This window comes from Sitophilus oryzae, unplaced genomic scaffold (assembly GCF_002938485.1).
Source record: "Sitophilus oryzae breed Bouriz unplaced genomic scaffold, Soryzae_2.0 scaffold_494_pilon_pilon, whole genome shotgun sequence".
Taxonomy (NCBI): domain Eukaryota; kingdom Metazoa; phylum Arthropoda; class Insecta; order Coleoptera; family Curculionidae; genus Sitophilus; species Sitophilus oryzae.
The window spans coordinates 3,060,386-3,081,324 of NW_022147078.1; the positions used below are offsets into that span (position 1 = coordinate 3,060,386).

The window sequence follows — 20,939 nt, forward strand, 5'->3', positions numbered from 1 at the left end:
AGTTATAGGGGTGAGTCACTTTTGAGAAGCACCCGGTATTTCGATCCTAGAAACACACTTAAAAAATGTTGAAAATTTTAAATTTTTCTTGATATTTTCCGGGAAATTTAAAAAACTTTTTAGTGCCACTTGTTTAATCACCCGAGATTTCTCTACGGTGCCGATGTATCTAAACCTTGCAGTGTTGCCACCTCCCGCGTTATACACATTCTTCATATTTCCACATTTATAAATTCACGTCAATTTTAAATTTCTACACAAAAAATTAGGAATGTTAATTTTAATCTTTTATATAAATTTGTTAATAAATTCACTAATTATAATTGAAATTTTGATTGATATTTAAGCTTCATTCAGAAGCTCGCAATTAGTAGAATAAATTAGTGGTTTCAATAGGATTGCTCATCCTCATAAGACGTACGTTCGCCTCTTCCCGCGCTTCAGCTGACAGTTGTGACGTCATTGTAATCCTTGTCATGATAGTATGTATTTTTAGTTGCCTATGGTAAACTTATAAAAATAACAGCTGAGAAATTTTGAGTTAATTATTTTGTCAATTTTAAATGGGGAAAAGGTGTCTTTAAAGTTTTTAGAGCTACAGAGTGTATAAATACGTTCATTTCGTGTTGTTGATTGTGACAAAGTGCTTACTAAGTGCCTACGATATTTTTGTTTATTAATTATTTTAAAGCAAAATATGGAAGCACTCTAAAAAGAATGCTTGCAAAAGGTGATGTTGGGAACTGCTGTTCTTAAAAATGCATTATCCGAGTATTTAATACGATTTATACAGTTAATTTTCTATGCTGCATACATATAAGGTGTTTAAATAAATAAACTAAATAATGAACATTTTGCATTCGGCAACTAATAATGCACGTGTGTGTATTATTGGTTGCCGGATAAGGATTAATAACCATGACAAGGACTACAATGACGTCACAAAGCGAGTAGTTTTCGCATGCACCTGGCGGACACTTTTGGCTGAATGAGCAGTCCTATTAGGTTAACTGTTCTTGGTTTCAATTAGCGTAGAAGTTTGTTCCTCTAATTTGAATAAAAGCATCCAGAAAAAAAAATTGCAATCTAAATTGGTTGCCTGCAATAAGGGTTTATGTTACATTTCACATAAACCCTTATTTCCGGGACTCAAGATTTTATTACATATATCTCTAATACTGGTTTATTATTATTTGTGTTGTGCAACTTTTTATAACCGGGGATTAATAAAGTTGATGTTAGTACCACTTGAATATGATTATCAATACGCAAACCGTAGAAAATCGTTTTTCTTCATTTACTTAAAACTTATAGCCCCTTATTAGAGGGAAAGCCTTCAATTATGCTATACGCATACCCTTTGAATTAGGCAACTGTCTCGACAATCGTGTTTTGATTGCTTTGGATTCAACCATTCGTTTGGTTCCTTTCGTGTTTCACTGTTTTATAGTTAAAATTTAATACGAATTTGATTGCTTCGAATGTCTTGAATCTAAAATTGTTGTAACAACGGCAACGTCACTTAATATCGTCGCAAGAGAACACTTAAGGGTGTATTCCGTTGCTTACCTTGGTTATGGTTTTATGTTCCGTTTCTGTCGGGTCGGTTTCCTGAAAGTTTTCTTATTACGGAAAACGGTTCCTGAAAAATTCGGTTATAACTGTCACCAAACTAACCAGTGCGAGATGGCTGGTTTTTCTGGTTTTGTTTGTCAATCAATGTCATTTATGTGACAGAAATCAAGCAAATATTGGAAGTTCGAGTGAAATTCTCATTTAATTTCTAAAATTTGTAATAATATTTTGTATTTACATCCAAAAGCAATGGAGGTAGGCAGTAAAGGTAAATAAATTTCATTAACTAAATAGAATGACTTTTTAGGACCATTTAAACTTATCATGCAGCCATTGTTTCTTAAAGTCAGGAACATTTAAAGAAAACATGAAAAACAAGATAACAAGTAATCGTGAATGTTTTGTAAGCTATAAAAATATAAATATTGATTAGATTTGTTTATTTATTATTGATCTGTTTTAATATTGGACCTGCAAATCTTCACTTGAGCTGTCTAACGAGTTTAACAGTTTATTAATAAAGTACTTTTGAATATTAAACTCCATTGAAAAGAAGAAGCAAACGTAAAAGCAGAGAATAGGTACATTAAAAATGCATAAAAGATTATATTTTATAATAAAGGTATTGAAACTTAGAAAACGTCAACATTTGACGTTTCCAGTATTTTACCAAACCGTTCCGTATCAAACCGATGTTTTTCAGGTTTACCGTGATTTACCGGTCTGGTTCGCCTGGTTTTGCAACGGAATACAGCCTAAGTTTTCTGACATGCGTTCAAAATTTATTACTTGTAACCATTATCCTGTTTTAAAAACAATGAGATTTACAACAAAAATCGCTTATATTGTTATCCATTCAAATTGTTTTGTCTCGACTATTAAATAAGGTATAATTTAAGGCATCCTAGTTAGCATTTAGATTAACTGAAAGCGTTTGAGAAAATATCTAACAATTTTATTATCCGTCCGTCACAAAAATTTCATACAATTAACCGTACCACTTGGTACTACGCATCAAAATTTAAGTCTATTAAAAACTATTGTAGAAATGTAACTAAAGATTTGTATGTGTCGTAGTCTCATAGTGTATTCCGCCTTTTCATGAAGATCCTAGTTCACATTTGGAAATATTGTCAAATTGGAAATATGTTAGGAACCACCCAGTATATCATCTTTTCGGAAAACAATATGTTATTGAAGTTTTCCGGGATATTGCCATGTATTAGGCATATTGCCAATATTTTTCTGTCTGTAACTATTTTAAATTTTAGAATTCCGAGAATAGTACCCTGTTTTATTAAAGTATAATAAAAATTTAACCACAACATCTGTCATAGATACTTATATTCTGTTACTGGTGCATATAAAAATAATTACTTTAATGATCTATTTTAGTAGGATGGTCATAAAAAATGAAAATTTTAATGAGGATATAAAATATGATAATTATACCCTATAACCTCAATGTTTAGGAGGTTGAAATTCAGTTATTTTAAAAGATGCGACAGCAATATAAAAATGTCTAACTACATGCTTTAGAATATTATCTTATTAAATGCTGTTCATTACCAATATGATCGATTACAATGTTTCGCAAGCTGAAACCGACTTAAAACGGAACTCAAGAACCCATCATTTAAATATGTTACACATAGGTTTGTCCTAGCCTTCTTAGTTCCTGAAAAAACAGGACTAATGTGCTGTGATGAGCAGTAGTGAATGCAACGTCTACCGGCATCGGCAGCCAAACGGTCCGCACTCTGTTCAGGAGAGCATAGCAAAAGATATATTAAAGAACCAGCTTTCTCAAAATTTTCTATCGAAAATGTAGCTAGATTTTAGATTATAAGTACAACAACGAAATCGTTATGGAAATAAAAATATAAAATGACACTCGCATACAATCTACAATTTGATTTATTTTTATCTTTATTCCAATTATTCGATATAGTCCGGTAAATAAGAACACGAAAAGACCCAAGTCTCGGCGTAATTCCTCGATCTTATTAGGCGGATTGTGTACCTTTTAGGGAGTAGTTTTAGAGGAAAAATTTAACACCGTGCCCGGCCAGCTTTGGCCGAAAAAATGATTCCAAATGTACCAAAAATTAGTTTTTTGCAAATGTATGCCAAAATATGCAATTTACCAAATATTTCTTGGAATAAAAAAATGAAACTTAGGTAATTGCTTACAAAAATGATTTTTATCAATTTTTACATAGAATTAGTAGATTTTGAGATATGTATTCTGCCTTGAAGATCCCTGAATTTTCTCTCCACGTCTTAACGTTCCTAAGATATATTTCATAAGCGTATCATTGATTGATTTTTACAAACTTATTCATATTTTCACTAATAATAGCTTATTTCTCAAGATTTCTTTTAACAGTTGTTGTTAGAGTCTTTTTAAGCAACTCAGAAAGTTTGAAGTATTTGTTTAATGACATTTTAATAAAAAACGTTTTCAACGTTTTAATTCAAAAAAGTTTTAAATTCGTGAGTGGCCTTTTCCGCTTTTTGGAAGGAAAAAGGAAAATTGCATGAAAATTTTATAAGTAACAAACATCAATGAGGAGTTGGAAATATCACTGGCAAAAGTTCGAAATTACCTACTACAAAAGAACATGACTTATAAAATTATTGTATATGAAAATACTTGTGATTTCTGACACTCGCACTGACTTGTTACTTATAAAGTTATTATGCAATTTTCTTTGGTTTACGATACACTCCGGAAATCCCCAAGAACCGGAAAAAGCCACTCACGAATATTTTTTTTATTAAAATGTGATTAAACAAATACTTCAAATTTTCTGAGTTGCTTAACAAGGCTCTAAGCTCTAAACTGTTAAAAAAAATCTTGACAAATAAGCTGTTGTTAGTAAAAATATGAAGAAGTTTGTAAAAATCTGAAAATTTTTGGGTCAAGGAATGTTTGCCCGGTTTTTTTATTACTATAAAATATGACAAAATCCAAACAAGTTACAAAATGTAATAGCTGTTGATTCTACCTTTTAAAAGAAATTTGAATCATCTAAAAATATTAAATTTTAGCCGAGTTATTGAACAATTTGTCCTATCAATCAATGATACGCTAATGAAATATATCTCCGAAGCGTTAAAACTTCAGGGATTTTCGAGGCGGAATATCTCGAAAACTACTAATTCTACGTAAAAAATGAGAAGGGTCATTTTTGTAGGTAATTACCTAAGCTTCATTTCTTATTCCGAGAAAAACAAATTGGAAATTGTATATTTTTGAAGATATTTGCGAAAAACTGATTTTTAGGCCATTTGGGGCAATTTTTTTTGGCCAAAACTGACCGAGTACGGTGTTACAATTTTTTCAGTAAAACTAAACCCTAAAAGGTATACCTACAATCCCCCTGAAAAGTCCCAGTTGACGAATTAGGCCGGGGTTACAACCTTCATTTACTGGACTAATACCTGAAAACGAAATATATTTTACACAATACAAAAAAAATGCAATTCTCAGTAATTAGTCCATTGTTAATTTAAATCCAAACATAAAAAAGCCTGAAGGTTAGTGTCGGGCATTAAAAAACACATACCTGTATGTTTTATCAAAAAAAAACAAAGTAATAATTTGTAATCTTAATTGTTTCATGCTGGCCAAAGCGATATTCCATATATCAGAGAGAAAAAAAATAACATACAATTCGTGCAACATAAATATGAATTCGAATGCATCCAGTATGACGTCCTTTGAATAATGAATTTGCATTATAAAAAATATGAATTGAATAACAACGATCGATGTTGGAGATGGACTCATGCAAGGAAAAAACAGATTTATATGTTTTTCTTAAAAAAACTCTTAAGATTCATTCAAAACCTCGCAATTAGAGGAATATATTAGTGGTTTCAATTACTTTTTAGATTACGATCATTCACAATGTCTAAAAAACACAATTAAAATTAATAAAACATCCTAGCCACAACTTGCGTTAGTCTGTTGTATCCATAGAGAAAGTCTATAATATTGAGCTTATATAAAACGATCAACTTTTGATTTTTAACCACAATTTCTCTTGATGGAAGATAATAAAAAGCCAAAATGACATCTCTCGTAAACTTTGAGGTATAATTAGTGGAAAAGCTAAAATTTTGTTATTTTTTTCTACTAATAATTGAAAATGACTAATGGGGAGGTTCAGAATGAGGTTTAATTTTTTTAGTGGAGTTATTCTATTTTTAGTTTGCCACTGTACTAATATACAGGGCGTTTAAAAAAACGTGTGCCATCTCTCCTGGGCAGATTCCTTACATAAAAATAAGATTTAATTTTCATATCAACATATAGAGGGAGAGCTGGCTGTATAAAAAACCTTATCATCGTTACATGGCTAATTTTTCTTGTGAAGTATCCTTTGGTGTAGCCATTGAGAAATAGTCATGTCTGCCAGCGCGTTCTCGGGGCTTAAAGCGGGAGCGGCCAATCAAAAGGGTGAAATTTTGACACTAAAAATATTACAAGGTACACGAGTTATAATTGCCAAATAGCTTTTATTTATTATTAGGAAACGTGTAAACTTGTTGACAGACATTTTTCTCGTGGCTAAAATGCCGACAGACAACGCGAAAGGGGCATGGTTTTTTATGTTGCCAGCTCTTTGACTAATAAGTTCGATTCTGATTTGTTTCGTATCTACAAGAGGTTAAATTCTTGGTTATTTTGATTTATTTTAATTTTCTTTCAATTGCTTTAAGTGATTCGAATTCGAGATTTTGAGGTAAAGTTACTAGAAGTGCTACATATATTTTAACACATATGGGTTATCACTGGAAAATTTTTCGAAAAAAAAAACATATGTGCGCCACTGACTGTGATTCTTTTGATAGCAAAATTGTATAGGCCGTTTAATGAAATTAATTAAACGTTGTATCTTGATATTTTGTCGATCTCGATCTCCTTGATGAGATAAATGCAATTTTATTAATCACAATTAATAAAAATAAGATTAATAAATTAAATATTTTATCTAATTTTTTAAAACTATCTATTACCCATGTTTATAGGAACTTTTTTCAAATTTTTTGATGAGGAATCAATGAGTACTTATTTAGCACTTTCGCAGGTTAATTATATTAAATTTGTTTAAAGGTTGCTGTAGACTTGGATCAAGGCAAATTAGTAAAATTCTGTTTATCTCATCAAGGAGGCCGAAATCGACAAAATATCAAGAGACAATTTTTAATCCGCATTAAACGGCTTACACTCTGTTTCGCTCACAAGAATATTCCAGTGATAACCTATATGCACATGGTGAATACGTCGACAATTTTTTAGCATTAAAATATGTCGCAATTATAGTAACTTTTACCCTCAAAATTTCATTAGAATCGCTAGAAGTACTTGGAAGAAAATTATAATAAATCGAAAAAAAAAAAAATTAACACCCTACAGTCACGAAACAAAGCAGAATCGGACCTATGTTGATATGAAAAATAAATCTTATTTTTACGTGAAGAATCTACCCACGAGAGATGGCACATGTTTTTTGAAACATCCTGTATAATTTTCAAAATGACAAACAACATATACCTGTTTTTTCTCTTTCTGCAAAAAGCCTTACATCTATTCTAAAATCCGAGCAAAATAAAGATACTCAAAACAATCAAGCTTTGACTAAGCAAGTCAAAAATCGAGCAAAAATAAGCGGCCAAACTGAAAAATGGGCTCTGCAAGGCCTATTTACCGCATCGTCCACTATGTTCCAGTAGAAACTGCGAACCGAGGCCTTCCTTTCCAACGGCAAAGGCTTGAAAAGGTCCGTCAAACTGGACAGTTCCAGGGAGTACTTCTTTCTCGTCTCAGGTGGTATGTGGAAATTCATCTTAAAGAAATTACACGATCAATAACAACGCTATGTTACAACATAATATATAAAATATCGCTTTAGATAACAAATATATCAAAAATAATGTGACACTGATATGTTACAAATGACCAAAAAAAAACAGCATCAGGTTGCCTTCATCTTTCCTATTGATTTGTGTACTTTAATTATTTTCATTACATCGTTTAAATTTTATAACCTACGTGGATAAGTAAATTTGCTTAGTTTTGGTTGTATTTTCAGTTAGTATTTTTAGACACTTTTAAAACACAATCTGACTTTATATAATTTCATTTTTATTTGAAATTTATTAACCCGTCTACATATCGCCAAGTCGAGCACAGCCGTACCATCCTTCTCTCGAAGGTATTAGCGGCACTTTTGACCACCCTGTAACTTCTTCTTCTTCTTCTTCTTCTTTTAGAAGGCGTATCGCCTGTTTAGTTCCGGTTTCCTCCTCGTCTAAGCAACTCTTGCGAGGTTGACTGCCAACTGTATTGCCAACGTTTAGGTGGCCGTCCAGTAGGTCTTCTGCCATGGGGTACGTTGTTGCGAATTATTATGGCCATTCTGTCGGGGCCCATTCTATTGACATGCTGGTTCCATTCTCTTCTTCTCTGCCTTATCCATCGGACAACGTCGTTTGTTTGGCACGTCTGTCCCTCAATGTGTATCCAGTTATCATTCTTAAGGTCTTCATTTCAGTAGTTCGTAGGATTCTCTTTGTTACTGATGTTTCAGCTCTGGTTTCCGCACCATATGTCATCACTGGTCGTATGCAGGTTTTGTATATACTTGACTTACATTCTGTACTTAAATGTTTGTTTTTCCATATGGGATATTTAAGATGTCCTGATATTGCGGCAGCTTTATTGGCTTGTTTCCTTACTTCTTCTTCCAGGAATTCTGAGCTTGTAATTTTGCATCCGAGGTATTCAAATGACATTATCTGATCAATAGTTTTGTTTTTTATTATCAATTTGCACCGTAGAGGCTCCTTTGTAATGGTCATGCATTTGGCCTTATTTGTGGAAATTTTCATGTTAAGTTTTTCTGTCTGTCTGTTAAAAGCTTGTAGCATTCTTTGGAGGTCGTCCTCTGACTCTGCAATAAGTACTGCGTCATCGGCATAGCATAATATGTTTACTTTATGCATTCCCATTCGATATCCTAATACAGTATTCTTGACGGTTTTTATTACTTGATTCATGATTGTGTTGAATAACAGAGGGCTGAGACTGTCGCCTTGGCGAATACCACTTGTAGTTCGAAGATGCTGCGTTAAGGTAAAGTTTGTTCTTATTTGGGTTGTTGTACTTGTGCTTAAGTCCTTGATAAGTTCTGTGAGTTCTTTCGAGACATTACTGCTTTCCAAGATGGTGATCATGTCTTTTAGTTGGACTCTATCAAAGGCCTTTGTTAAATCTATAAAACATTGATAGGCTGGAGAGTTATATTCTAAGGATTTTTCAACTAGTTGCCTGAGTATGAATAGTGCATCGGTAGTTGATCGGTTTCTTCGGAATCCTTGTTGTTCCTCGCTTATTGGCACTATTGAGGAGATTTTGTCCGCAATGATCTTAGTCAGAAGTTTTAGCGAGGTGCTCAGTAATGTTATTCCTCTATAGTTTGCTGGGTCTGTTTTATCTCCCTTTTTAAAAATGGGTATTGTTATACTTTGTTTCCATTCTTCTGGTATTTTCTTATGTTGTAATATAATGTTAAACAGTTTTGTGTATTCCTCTATGATAGCCGTGCCTGCGTTTTTTATTAGCTCGTTTGGTATTTTATCTTGATTAGGAGATTTTCTATTTTTAAGTTTCCTGTAACTTCGTTGTGGATAAAGCAAGAATATTAATTTTAACTACACGTGAGGACATACTATGGCTGCCTAGATTACCAAAATATCTAGTATCATTTGAAATTTAGGTAGCTTTAAGCTTATAAACAAAGAAAAAAATGAAAAATCTCGAAATATCCTTATGGATTAAAAGTTGTCTAACCGTTACCGGTAACTGACTTTCCTGTCGAGAAAAAGGTAGAAAACTAGAATTAATCGAAGCCGTCTCTTCTGACTTTATTTGAATATGAATATTCATATTCAAACCGACAACACCGACAACAATTCAAGGATTATGAATTTTTTTAGTAACATTTCTTTAACTTCGCCAGCGACTCACTCACCGTCATCAAAATTCTAAGGCACTTCTAGAAGTGTTCTTCTTCTTCTTTTTAGGTCGCCGCCGCCGTCTCCCTTCGGAGGTTGGCGATCCAGAGTTTTGCCTTCTTCCCACTGATCTCCTGCACTCAATTTTGCCTTCAATGACCAGTCTGAGCACCTCGTATCGATCACCCCTCATTATGAGACCGACGTAATGCAACTTCCTCTCCTTCACTGTTGATAGGAGCTCTTTATCTTTGCCCATCCGCCTAAGTACCTCCTCATTTGTCACTCAATCCATCCAGGATATACGCAGCATACCACGATACAAGTACATCTCAAAAGCGTTTATGCGGTTTACCAATGTATGATTGAGTGTCCAACTCTCAGAGCCGTAGAGAAATACTGGAAAGATGTAGCAACGCAGCATACGTATGCGCAGTTCGAGGCTTAGATCTCGGCTGGAGAAGAGGGCTTTCATGGAAGCAAAAGTGCGTCTGGCCTGTTCGAACTATATTGAAAGAATTAGTTTTGTAAGTCTCTCAAATATTCCTCAAATCTTGGAAAACTGAACGAAAAAATACATTCTCACAATTCATTTTGTATGAATACAAAATGAATTATTCAGTATTCAGTCAAAATGAACGAAAGTAGCACTAGCTTTCACTTTTACTGAAAATACGAATTGATTGAAAACGTGTGTTATCAGGTTCATAATATTCGTTCGGTATCACTGAATCAGTCACATTGCCTCTGTAAGACTGACAGTTAATAACCGCTGACATTTACCATAAAAATTTATATATAAAATGACAATAATCGTTATTTTGAAGCCAACTCTGATGCCGGTGCTATTTCGATCGTATAGTCGGTATTAAACAATGTGTTTGAAGGCTTAAATTTTGTCTGGATTCAAACAACATTGCTTTACAAGTACAATTATAGCTAAATTTTTGGCAAGTGATGAGAAAATCCAATGAATTCGTTTAATTTTGTTATTTTACGTGACGTACATTGATACTACCATAACATATTTATATGTTTTATACTTGAAGTATATTATTTTTTGATTATTAGCTGAAACATATTGAATTCAATATTCAAAACAAAATGTTAAATTCTGCTGTCTGAATTGAATTTATTTCCTAGAGTATACATCGATAGGAACTATCGGAAACAGGGAATAGCCTTATCTTATCCGATAGTCAAGCACACTAAAAGCGATCAACTCAGTAACTGTCATTTCGAGGTTGGTCAAAGAATGCCCAGAGTAGTTGAACAAATTAACAAAGAAAATAAAGTCCTCCTATTCTGCGGGTGCAAGCCCACCAAGGGATAGAAGGCAATGAAAAAGCAAACGATCTAGCTAGAACACGAAGAACGCTAGAAGGAGCGAACACTCCACTAACTGGACCAGAACTGTTCTGTTTTACAAGTGGAAACCAACTTAAAATGGAACTGAAGAAACTAAAAGACTCCATCTGTAACCTGGAATGGGAATGTAGAATTTAGAGGGGCGGGGGTTAATTACTGCGACATTAAAGATCTATTGTGCCCCCCTTCCTTGAGTCATCACACAGTCTATAACCCATCATACCCCTGTTGTAGAGGGGACAGCTATTTCCCATCCTCCTCTGACAACAGTTCTTCCTCCGAGGGTACACATCCTTCCGTGTCACCCTTCGCAGTCGAGGAGCTTGCCTCCGGCTGAGGAACCCGTGAGGTGGAGGCTGGAGGATCTGTTTCCATTTTCTCCACCTCTTTAACTTGGTCTCTCCTTAGACCTGATACCGGTGTTGTCCTGTATCTATAATAGAGCACTGATAAAAAAGATAGACTTGAACTAAAGTCGTCATCGTTCTTGAAAAAAAAATTAGTGACAAGAGAATTTATTTTAGCGTAAAAGAAAATATTTTGCCTGAAGAAAAACTCTCTTAACTCAAGAAAACTGGTTCTCTTGAAAAATTCTAAAATTTCTCTTGAATCTATTTTCATTCAACCAAGTGCAAGTTACTTCCTTTTAAGATAATAAGAAAAATACGCTAGGAAGTACTTCATTCAACAAACATGGCCATTTATCCAATAGCTAAATACTCTTTTGATGAAAAATAATAACGACACGCAAAGACGATGACGAAGGACGGTATATATAATCAGTCGGCTCTTTCATAGGTCGCACATCATAGTACGCACGGGTTTTGTTGCTTGGAATTTTCCACTTGGAATTTTGCATAATTTGCTTTTTAAACGCATATCGTATAACAAATTAGTGATCGTTGCATTTGTCATTTTTTATGGACAAATTTTAGGATATATGGATTATTTAAAGGAGTTTCTGAAAAAATGGAAATTAGAGCATTTATTTGCTATATTTGAAGGTAAGAGCTGTGGTTCAATTTTTAATAAAGTTTATTTAATATTAATAGAAATCCAAGAGATTTGAAACCTCTTTTAGCGATTTATAACATTCTCAAATGAATTACAGGTGCCCTTATTTTCTATGAAAATCACACAGCTTTTTTCATAGTCGCTGCAGTTGTAGCTATAGCTATAAAAAAGTAATTTTTTAAGGTGTGAAAATTGCGACACACGCTAAATGGACTTGATTTTTCGTATGTCTCGAAGTCTGTGGACCTTTTTGTATGCCTCGATAACATATTGGTGCAGATTATTTTCAATCAAACAAATAATAACCCAAACTATACATTGATGCGGATTGTCTATGAACTCTTTCTGAAGGTCACAGAAACCTGAACGCGTAATTCGGTGTTCTTTCGCATCTGTTATAGGTAATTTGTGCTCTATATAAAGTGACGATAAAATTTTAGAATTAAAAGTAGTTTTTTTTAACGTGAACAGGTATAAATTGATATGTTAGAACTTCATGGTATGAATATTGCTTAAGTTAAATTAAAGCTTGTAATATATAATCTATAACAGCCATTTTTAATGGCATTATTACAATACCAACACTTATCAAAATGTTTCAATTCAATAGCAGCATTAAAGCACAGATAACATAATCCAGATGGCCATTGCTTACGGAACAGCATATTTTCGACGAGACAGTTCTCTCTTAATGACACAGAGGGCGCCTACAGCTTATGTGTTATCTGTGATTAAAGGAATTATATCAAATTACAGTATTGACACAATAAGCTTTTTAAAGTAGTATAAACCATGGCAAGTAGAAATAAAAATAATATAATTTATGCTATGATCATTTGTATGGTCAAATATTTCTTATATCTTTAGTAACTCTAGCCTATTACCACTGGCGTGTCGTATAAGGCGCTTAGCGCCCCTGGCGCCCCGAAACAAAAATATAAAAAAACTAAATTTAACGCAAAAACAAACGGTGGCCTTACCGTGCTTTTAGTTCTTCAGGATAAAAAAATGACGTATATATTTCTCACATTTTATTTTTGTTTTTTAATGTTTACTTATATTTAATAATTTTTTAATTAAAAAGAAGTTAAGAAAGTTTTCATGTGGGTTTGAAACTACGCTACTTCTAGACCATTGTCTATAAATAAAAATACAATGGCTAGACATAACGTTGCGCCGGCTCCGGCGCCGGCGCCGCCAAAGAAGAAGCAGTCGCAATGGCAATAAATTCGGGGAATCACCGACCGAAATATAATCGATTATAATGAAGTGCTGAATAAAATTAATATATTGTCCAATCACTTGCAAAAGGTTAATATCAACTTATGTACAGCTGCTCATATGATTATTGCTGTAACTAAAGATCTCAAATCATGAAGAAGCGAAACATATTTTGAAAATTTTAAAAAACAGGCTACTATTTTGGCAAATAAATGCAATACGTCAACATCATTTTCCACAAAAAGACAAAGAAGAATAAAAAAAAAATCATGATGAAATCCAGAATGATTACCTACATCAAAATTCTGAAGATAATTTCAAGATATCAGTGTTTTATGGTACTTTAGACATTTTAACTGGTACCCTAGAGAATAAGTTTGAAGACTTCCTTAATATATGCCAAAAATTTAATTGTTTATTGGATATGGACGTCAATGATGTCAATTTAAAATGTCTTATGGATCTACAGATATTGTAGCAAGCGGATGTTAAACCTTCTTTAGTTGAGGAATATAAACATTTTTGCAGTTGATTAGAAGAAATTAATGCTGATGACAACAAACTTGCACCTGACGAATATTTATCATTTTTAATTTCCAATGACCTAGAGTCTTCATGTCCATCTTTATGTGCATTACTGAGGATTTTTTACACTATAGCCACCAACAGTGCTGGTGCAGAACGATCTTTCAGTAGATTAGGAAGAATTAATAATTACCGGAGGTGCACTAGCACAAAAGATAGAACAAATTATTATTTACTTCTCAGTATTGAAGCAGACACAGCCCAGGATCTAAATATAGACGAAATAATTGATTCTTTTAAAACGGTTAAAACAAGACGCTTGCATCTTTGAAATAACTGTTTTGTATACTAACTTTTTTAATAAACAAATTTATAATTAAAAAAATAAAAGTTTTAATGTAGTTTATTTTCCTAGTGGAATGGACTTTTAAGAGTGAACATGACAGAATAACACTGTACTGTAAACCGTACGTTCCCAGTTAAAATAAAAGCTCTGTATAGTTGTAACGTAGTAAAAAAATAACCCTGTTATGTATGTAGTTTCTTTAGGGACAGTATTAATAACATATTAAACTTTACCATAGGATTAACCATGACCCAGTAAAAGCTCCTCACTGACATCCTCCTCTGCCTCTGGTGCAGCTGCAAGGGCTCGGGAATCTGCAGCGAGAACCGCTTTTTGACGTCCTTGGACGCCATACTTCTGTCACTGATCTTAACCTAACTTCACTGTCACTGTCACCCTTATTGTTTCGGACACCGCCGCGTGTTTTTTTCTTGGCGTCGGAAAAATCGCGGTAAAATGTCCGGCAGTGCGTCCGCCGACAAGCAGGAAAAAACAATTAACACAAATCGTGAGAACAATGTTTTGCGATAAACTGGTAAAACAACGGATTGAATATGCGCGACGTGGGGACTATTCTGGTAAGAAAAAAAAAGGTTTTATTGGCACTGTTTACTACTGGGTATTATTGATACATAGCGTGGAAACAATGGAAGACGAGAAATGTTATTAATGCTGCCACACGAAAAAATCACGATGGAGAGAATGGATGCGATATGCAATTTACCGAAACGTCTATAATAAAATAATATTCACGGTCATAGTTGAACGGGTCGCATGGGTCGCGTGTATGTATCATGGTGACGTGTATTCGGCGATTTTTAGGATCCTTTATTTTAACTATAGGTGTAGAGATGTGGTAACTTATGATTGTAAATAATATAGGGTGTCCCAAGTAACATTTTTTTCGAGCAAGACTTATAGAGTCTAAATTGTCGTTTCCTCGCATCAGAAATTGATTTAGTCTTTGGTTAACAATAACATTTTTCAGGATTGTCAAGTTGACGTTAAAGTTAGGTTATTAGGTGGTTTATAAATAAAAACATAGATTAAGAATTGAAATTATTTAATAGGAATAAAGGTATTTTACCGCAGATCCGAAAAGATTTTACTTAAAGGTATTTTATAAACTTTCTCAGTGAGAATATTAACTCCCCTGTTTCTTATATTTCAGTTAAAGGAACGTAAGAACTATAGGAAGTGAATTTTTGTTTTCATGTTTTGACGATATCTGAGAGTTCCTAGAATTATCAAGATTATTGAATAATTATAGTCGTTTAATGGAATGGACATAGGATGATGCGTTTCATGTTATAGTTTATAGATCACCTCATTTCTCTTAATTTGTTTTTATTTCAGTACAGGTAATCACAAATTGAATTGGTGTGTGCAAAAACAGCTATATATTTTCAAACATCTTATTTAAATAGTTTTTTTATATACTGTTAAACTGTATCAACTACAAAGTCTTTAGCAAAAAGTTATAAGGTAATAAATTTTTTAGATATAATTTATGAAAATTTATATATAAAGATTAGAACACAATCCTCTGAAAAAGGAAATACTCAAAAAATCATTAAATATACTTTATTAAAAATAACAACATACAAAAACATCCGTGCAAACTGTAATAATCAGAACATTATCCACATTATACCTTTATTAAATTTGTGTTCACACTCCTGTCAGGAAAGCCAGAAATGTCTGTTTAAATATTAACTTATTTTAAATAGCCAGAAACACATCAGAATATGTCACAACCACAACTATAGGTTTGGAATTTAAATTTTATACTTAGTAAGTAATGTGTCAACTAACAAGTATAGGATAAAAAAGAATTATTAATATAGAGTGTACTATACAATGTCCTTCTGCTTATTTATGAAATTACTTTCCTTTCAAATGTGATGAATACCAGTAAAATAAAACATAATTTTTGGTTTGGTTTGGTGTTTGATATTCTAACTACATCTATTACAACCCTTAAGTGCTTTTAGTGAGTAACTGTATTTTTATTATTCTTTATGTATCCTGTAAAGTAAAAAAATGTATATTTCAGGAAATATAAAAACAATGCAATACATATCAAACAGATTCATAAAAACTGCTTACAATTATTGTACATATTATAATATTTCAAGTGTTATTTGATCTTTGGTCCCATTACCAACATTACCTTATTTAGGTCTTCTCTACTAACTCAACTTTTAAATCTGTTTTATATTTTAAAATTGATTTACAACAATCTGTACGCTGTTTCCTGAAATATAAGTTTTAATCTATTTATTATCATATATATATTAACAAACCTGAAAATTGCTGATACGAGGAAACTTCTCAAAATATTTTTTCCTCTATATATTTATTTGAGACCTTTTTACAAACATCTGGACTAATTTATTTTCACGAATTTGTGGACGAGTCAATGTTTTCTAATACGCTTTTAAGCGTTTTACACATTTTGAATATCTTCCAGCCTATTCCTCAGTTCTTGATCGGTGAAAAGATTATTTATAACTATATAATTAGTACTGCATGCTGCAGGTTAAATAAAAGAACAAAGTCAAGTAGAATTTGTGAATAAAAACTCAAACAATAATGAAAATATTTAGAAAAAGGCCAAGTGTCAGAGTTCAATTAGATTTACCACAGATTATCAATTTGAACGATTTGAACTACAGTCGATCCCAGTCTAGAGATTTTCGTTTTTTAAGCCTCCCATACTGAAGTCCGCCATATTGGGAAGTTTTAAATGAATACAGGTATACATATGCATAGGTCATGACTGGTAGTACACTAGGGTAAACCAAAAAAAACTAACCTATGGGATTTATGGGTTAAAATGAACCTAATAACCGAGAAAAAATATCCCAGGAAGGCAGGTCGGTGAACATTCAAAGTTTTCCATTTAAAAAACACGTAAAAAAATTTTTTCCATTAAAAGTACCACAACTTTGAAACGGTTAACGATAAAAAAATTTACATTGTGGATTCTTGTAGAGCAGGTGCCCGGTGGCGTAGAGGTACAGACTCTCGTCTACCAATCTCAAGGTAGAGGGTCAAGTGGAGGAAAAATCGAGTGAAAATTAACTGTAGACCCAGAGCACAGTTTATGGTTAATACTCGTTGCCTAGGCAGAAAGTCTTATACACCAATGAAGTTGCCATCGATAAAATTTGTATACCATTTCGTCGTAGAAAAGTGCATCTACACATGCGGGCTCTGATAGCAACAACATAGAGACGAGCGCTGGTTCTCGTCGCCGATCGAGTCGCCGAACTCCGACTTCTCCATCCACACATATAGGAAATCGGCGAAGCCCTGATCGGAGATCGCCAAATGCCGCATGTGCGGTTCCGGCATTTTAAATGTGTACTTGGGATTCACAATCCTGAGGTAATAATAGGCGGTTGAAGCGTAGTGCTAGCCACATTACCTTCCTTGTATACCGAACGGCTCTAGTATGCCAAGCTGTACCTTGCTACTCCCAAGGCGTTAAACGCTATATACGAGAGCTATTATTATTATTATATTCTTGTAGAGCATAAAATTTTCTAAAAAAATCTATCTGAGAGTAATTTTTTTCAATTCAATAATTCATATATCTGAAAGCTTTGAAAAGTGAAAAAAAAAATCAAAATATGCAGTTTTAGAGTTTATTGATTAGAAATTTTCTGGTAAATTGTATTAGGTATTCACTAAGAGATAAATTGTAGTTGTATTCTGTTGTTTATTATTTTTGTGAATATCTTGTATGTTACTAGTAGTAGGCTTATTGATCTGTATATAGGTTCTGATGTCTTCTTTGCTGCCTTTCTTGCCAATTAGAAACAAATTTTTTGTCTTCAATTATTGTTAATATATTCATTGCAAGATTGTTGGGCTCCCCGGGAACGACGTTATGCACGCCAATGGTTTAAATTAATTCAGTTCTGTGGGATCACGTAAATCGTTTTGTTTAAGTTTTCTTTATCGGCGGTAATGATTCAGATCGTCGTTGTTTTTCGCACAGCATTTGCATTGAATGCGCTCGGCGGGACCTCGTTTTCCCTTTGTATTTTTCCAAACACAGCATAGAGATGTCAAGAAATATCGACATTAAAAATATCGATTCTGGAAGTATCGATATTTTAATTTTATGTCATCATCAGAAATAATTTCATTTCGGTATTCACTAAGAGATCCTTAATTTTCCCTATTGCCATGCTTAAGTTGGTAATGTGATGTAAAATCGATGTTTTTGAAATGTGGTGTTATAGACGGATGCTGCAAATACCGTATCAATAAATCAATCAATATACCGTATCAATAAATCAATCATATTTAAGATACTTTGGCCACATATCCAGGAACATCAATGGCCTAGAAAAAAGCATTTTTTTTCTGCAAAATATACAGGGAGTTTCAATATTCCGTGAACGTAGAACAAATACGTATTTTTTTAGTCAAAATCAGTTAATTGCACACAATTAAGCTCTATACAAAAGTGTCCTCTATAAGTGTCCGTTAGAGGGCATCAATCAAAAATAAATCCGAACGTGAATTAATTTAAAATTAATGAAGCTCATTGTCAAATATCATTTGTGAACATAAAATTCCATATTTTCGACAACTAGATTATTATAAGAAACGTAATTTTTAAGTCAGCTTCGGAAAAACGTTTGTTTTCCTTAAAAAGTAGGCGCGTTGGCGTTTTTCTACAAGAGACAAAAATGTTGTAAACACTAGAAGGATCAATTGACAAAAAAAAATCGGTCATCGGTGGAATCGGAAAATATATTAAACTAAAATGTATGTAGGAGTGGGGGTAGTTTTCATCACGAACTGTTTCATGATTTTTATGAAGTCAAATGCAAAAGCACATAGAAAAACATAAGCACCCCAAATCGAAATTACGGTTTTTAAAATAACCTAAAAAAATGTGTTTATATTTTAAAGTTTGATGAAAGCACTTTTGTATTTAGGTGAATTGTGCTTAATGAACTTATTTCGATTTCAAAAATTTGTAATAGTTCTATGTCCACGGAATATTGGGTATATCAAACCCTATCATCACCCTGTATATCAAAATAAACATAATTTCGGTCGATATATTGACAAATAAAAAAATTTAGATCCGATGTGGTACCTATATCGATTTTTTTTCTTAACGAGAACATCTCTAACAAAACGGATCGGGCGGATTGAGAAAATTATTAATTTGTTTTCTTATGTTTGTTTCGCGTATTTTTCTCTGCACGTCGGCCGAACCGGTTCAATCACGCAACTGACGTAACGTGAGTAACGTTTGTTTGTTGTCGTTTCGATAAATGCGGTATTTTATTAGCGGTATTGTTGTTAAATAGGTGCATAATGAATAAAATCTTCATACAGAGCGAGCCAAGCATAATGAGTGAGTTAAACGGATTAAAGTAAAGTATTTTAAGTTAACGTCTCCTTTTGCTGGGGCTATCTGGACCGGACTTACGCGGAATCCGAACCGCTGTCCTCTTTGGCGACTTGGCGATTTACACACGATATATCCGATCTCATCCTGCCTCGAACTGGCTTGAATGAGCAGTCTATGTCAACAGATTTTACAGTCTTGCTATGGAACGACAGAGTTTCCAGACGGTCACCCTGCATCTATATTCTCGCATTGTCTAACGTCGCTTAACTTCGGGTACCGATGTTTAATGTGTTGATCTATCGGGAACTGGTGTTTCGACGTATCTGTGCCGTTTTGTGAAGTTTTCAGATCTTTGGGATCCTTAGATTTAGGGTTTCTGGGTTTTCAACCTTTTTTATAACTCTAAACACGAACATTTTCGAGAGATTCTCGAGAAATTTTAATTTTTTTGAAAAAAGTTTGACTGTAAGGCAACGGGTCGTTTGACCATTGAGAAGAAAACCTCTTGCGACGTCTTGCCTTCGAGGTTGGTCTTGAGAGTTTGAGGTCTCCCATGTCTTCTCGACGATGAATTTAGAATTTCAATGCATTTCCTGCATAAGTCTATCCTTGTGTTGTAGGATGAACCTAAGTCTTGAAACCATATGACTCGATTTTCTGTCCTCCTTCAATACTGGGACGTAAATCCTCTCATAGCTCTTATGGGGATGCCGTAGTATATTTTATTTAAACGTATTTGCCAATTAGCCTATTCGATTGCGTCCGGGGGAAGCCCCTATACTATTTCAGGTGACACTAGCTAGTTGTTGAAGATGATTAACCAATAGATCCGAATATTTGAATTAGATGGGAGATATGGAATAGGATATATTGAATAGAATGTCAGTGATGTCAGTGGCTAAGGGGAGGAGTACCGCCGGGTGAGTTTTACTATTTAACTATCAATTTTATCCAGATCAAAATGTTTGTTTTGTTATTTTCATGTACAATGAGAGAGTGCTTGCCAATGACCAACTAAATGGATATTTGAGGTGAATTTGCATTGTGAGACCGGTTACGTAAGCTCCAGAAATAAAGCGAATTTACACTAATATACCAAATCTCGTTTAGTTATTTGAAAAATTAAAAAAGGTATAGGGGGTGAGCCAATTTTGAGGAATACCTGGTATAGCTAGCTAGCCGTCTGGGTCAAAATCTGGGTCAAATACTAGATTAACTTTAGTCTTCGTAGTTCGCTAGAATACAAATTATTTAAGGCAGTAATTTTAATCTTATACTATACCGTAGTATAAGATTAACAAACTGGGACTACTGAGTATTATAAAAGTAGTAAAATTAATATTAAGTAAACTAGTCTAGGAATTGCAAAAATATTTTAAGAAATATATCCCGTGTTATTTGCTTCTTTGAGGTCAGTCACGTTTGAATTAACAAAATATTTTGTGTTACATAATTTACCGAAAAAAAATCAACTTC

At 33.4% G+C, this 20,939-nt stretch overlaps 1 protein-coding gene across 5 annotated transcripts in view; it reads right to left on the reverse strand.

The window, feature by feature from the left end:
• The window catches only part of LOC115886681 (UNC93-like protein), a 231,945-nt gene that overhangs the window by 83,303 nt on the left and 127,703 nt on the right, over positions 1–20,939 (reverse strand). Inside the window, exon 2 of one of the 5 annotated variants that reach the window (XM_030905934.1) lies at positions 7,296–7,433. The exons of 3 other annotated variants lie outside the window; for them this stretch is intronic. In XM_030905934.1, the coding sequence (XP_030761794.1) occupies positions 7,296–7,433 (138 nt within the window). Of the gene's footprint in view, positions 1–7,295; positions 7,434–14,310; positions 14,545–20,939 lie in introns of those variants that run through there. One more of the 5 variants, XM_030905935.1, reaches the window with a different exon arrangement.